At 37.9% G+C, this 752-nt stretch overlaps 1 protein-coding gene across 1 annotated transcript in view; it reads left to right on the top strand.

Annotated features, from left to right (window-relative positions):
* Positions 1 to 258: 258 nt before the first annotated feature.
* Positions 259 to 752, top strand: part of LOC125481730 (WD repeat-containing protein 19-like) — a gene marked incomplete at its 3' end in the record, with an annotated part of 7,966 nt that continues 7,472 nt past the window's right edge. The window contains exon 1 of the mRNA XM_048593628.1: positions 259 to 413. Within this exon, the coding sequence (XP_048449585.1) occupies positions 283 to 413 (131 nt within the window). The remainder of the gene's footprint in view (positions 414 to 752) is intronic.

Raw genomic sequence — 752 nt, 5'->3', positions numbered from 1 at the left:
GGGAAGCTTCCTAATCTTCCATTACCACTTTCTCCACAAAAACCTGGCTTCAGGTCTTCAGCACTACAACCAGAATGTCATCAAACCCATAACTTTTGCTATGTCCAGCATACTGACCCATTTCTTAATGTCATGGGGAGTGAATCAAATTAGCTAGAATTAGTGGTAAACTTTTTAATACACAGGCTTCATTTTGAAATCTAGTTGCCAATATTAATATTTCTTGAAGAACTTATAATCTATTTTCCTTCGTGATGGTATTCTAGATACAAGGAAGCTGCAATGGCTTATGAAAATGCCAAAGACTGGGATAATATGATTCGAATCCAGTTGGATCATCTCAGCAATCCAGAAGAAGCTGTTCGCATCATTCGAGAAACCCAGTCAATTGATGGGGCCAAAATGGTAGCCAGGTACAGGGGCTAATTTAATAAACTATAATTAATTGCAGATTTTTGCAGATTATTGTGTCCTAACAGATTTCTATTAAATGAAACCAATTATTTGTTCATCAGGAACAAAAACAGAAGTTGCTGGAAAAGCTCAGCAGGTCTGGCAGCATCTGTGAAGAAAAAATCAGAGTTAACGTTTCGGGTCTGGTGACCCTTCCTCAACTGAGGTTTTGTTCCTTATTTATAGCATCCGCAGTTCTTTTGGTTTTTATTTGCCATTCATTAAGTCAGAAATCACACAACTCCAAGTTTTAGTCCAACAGGTTTATTTGAAATCACAAGCCTTTGGAGTGCTGCTCC

This window comes from Rhincodon typus, unplaced genomic scaffold, assembly GCF_021869965.1.
Source record: "Rhincodon typus isolate 14 unplaced genomic scaffold, sRhiTyp1.1 hic_rhity00003343, whole genome shotgun sequence".
Classification (NCBI taxonomy): domain Eukaryota; kingdom Metazoa; phylum Chordata; class Chondrichthyes; order Orectolobiformes; family Rhincodontidae; genus Rhincodon; species Rhincodon typus.
This window is presented reverse-complemented; position numbering and strand designations above follow the sequence as displayed.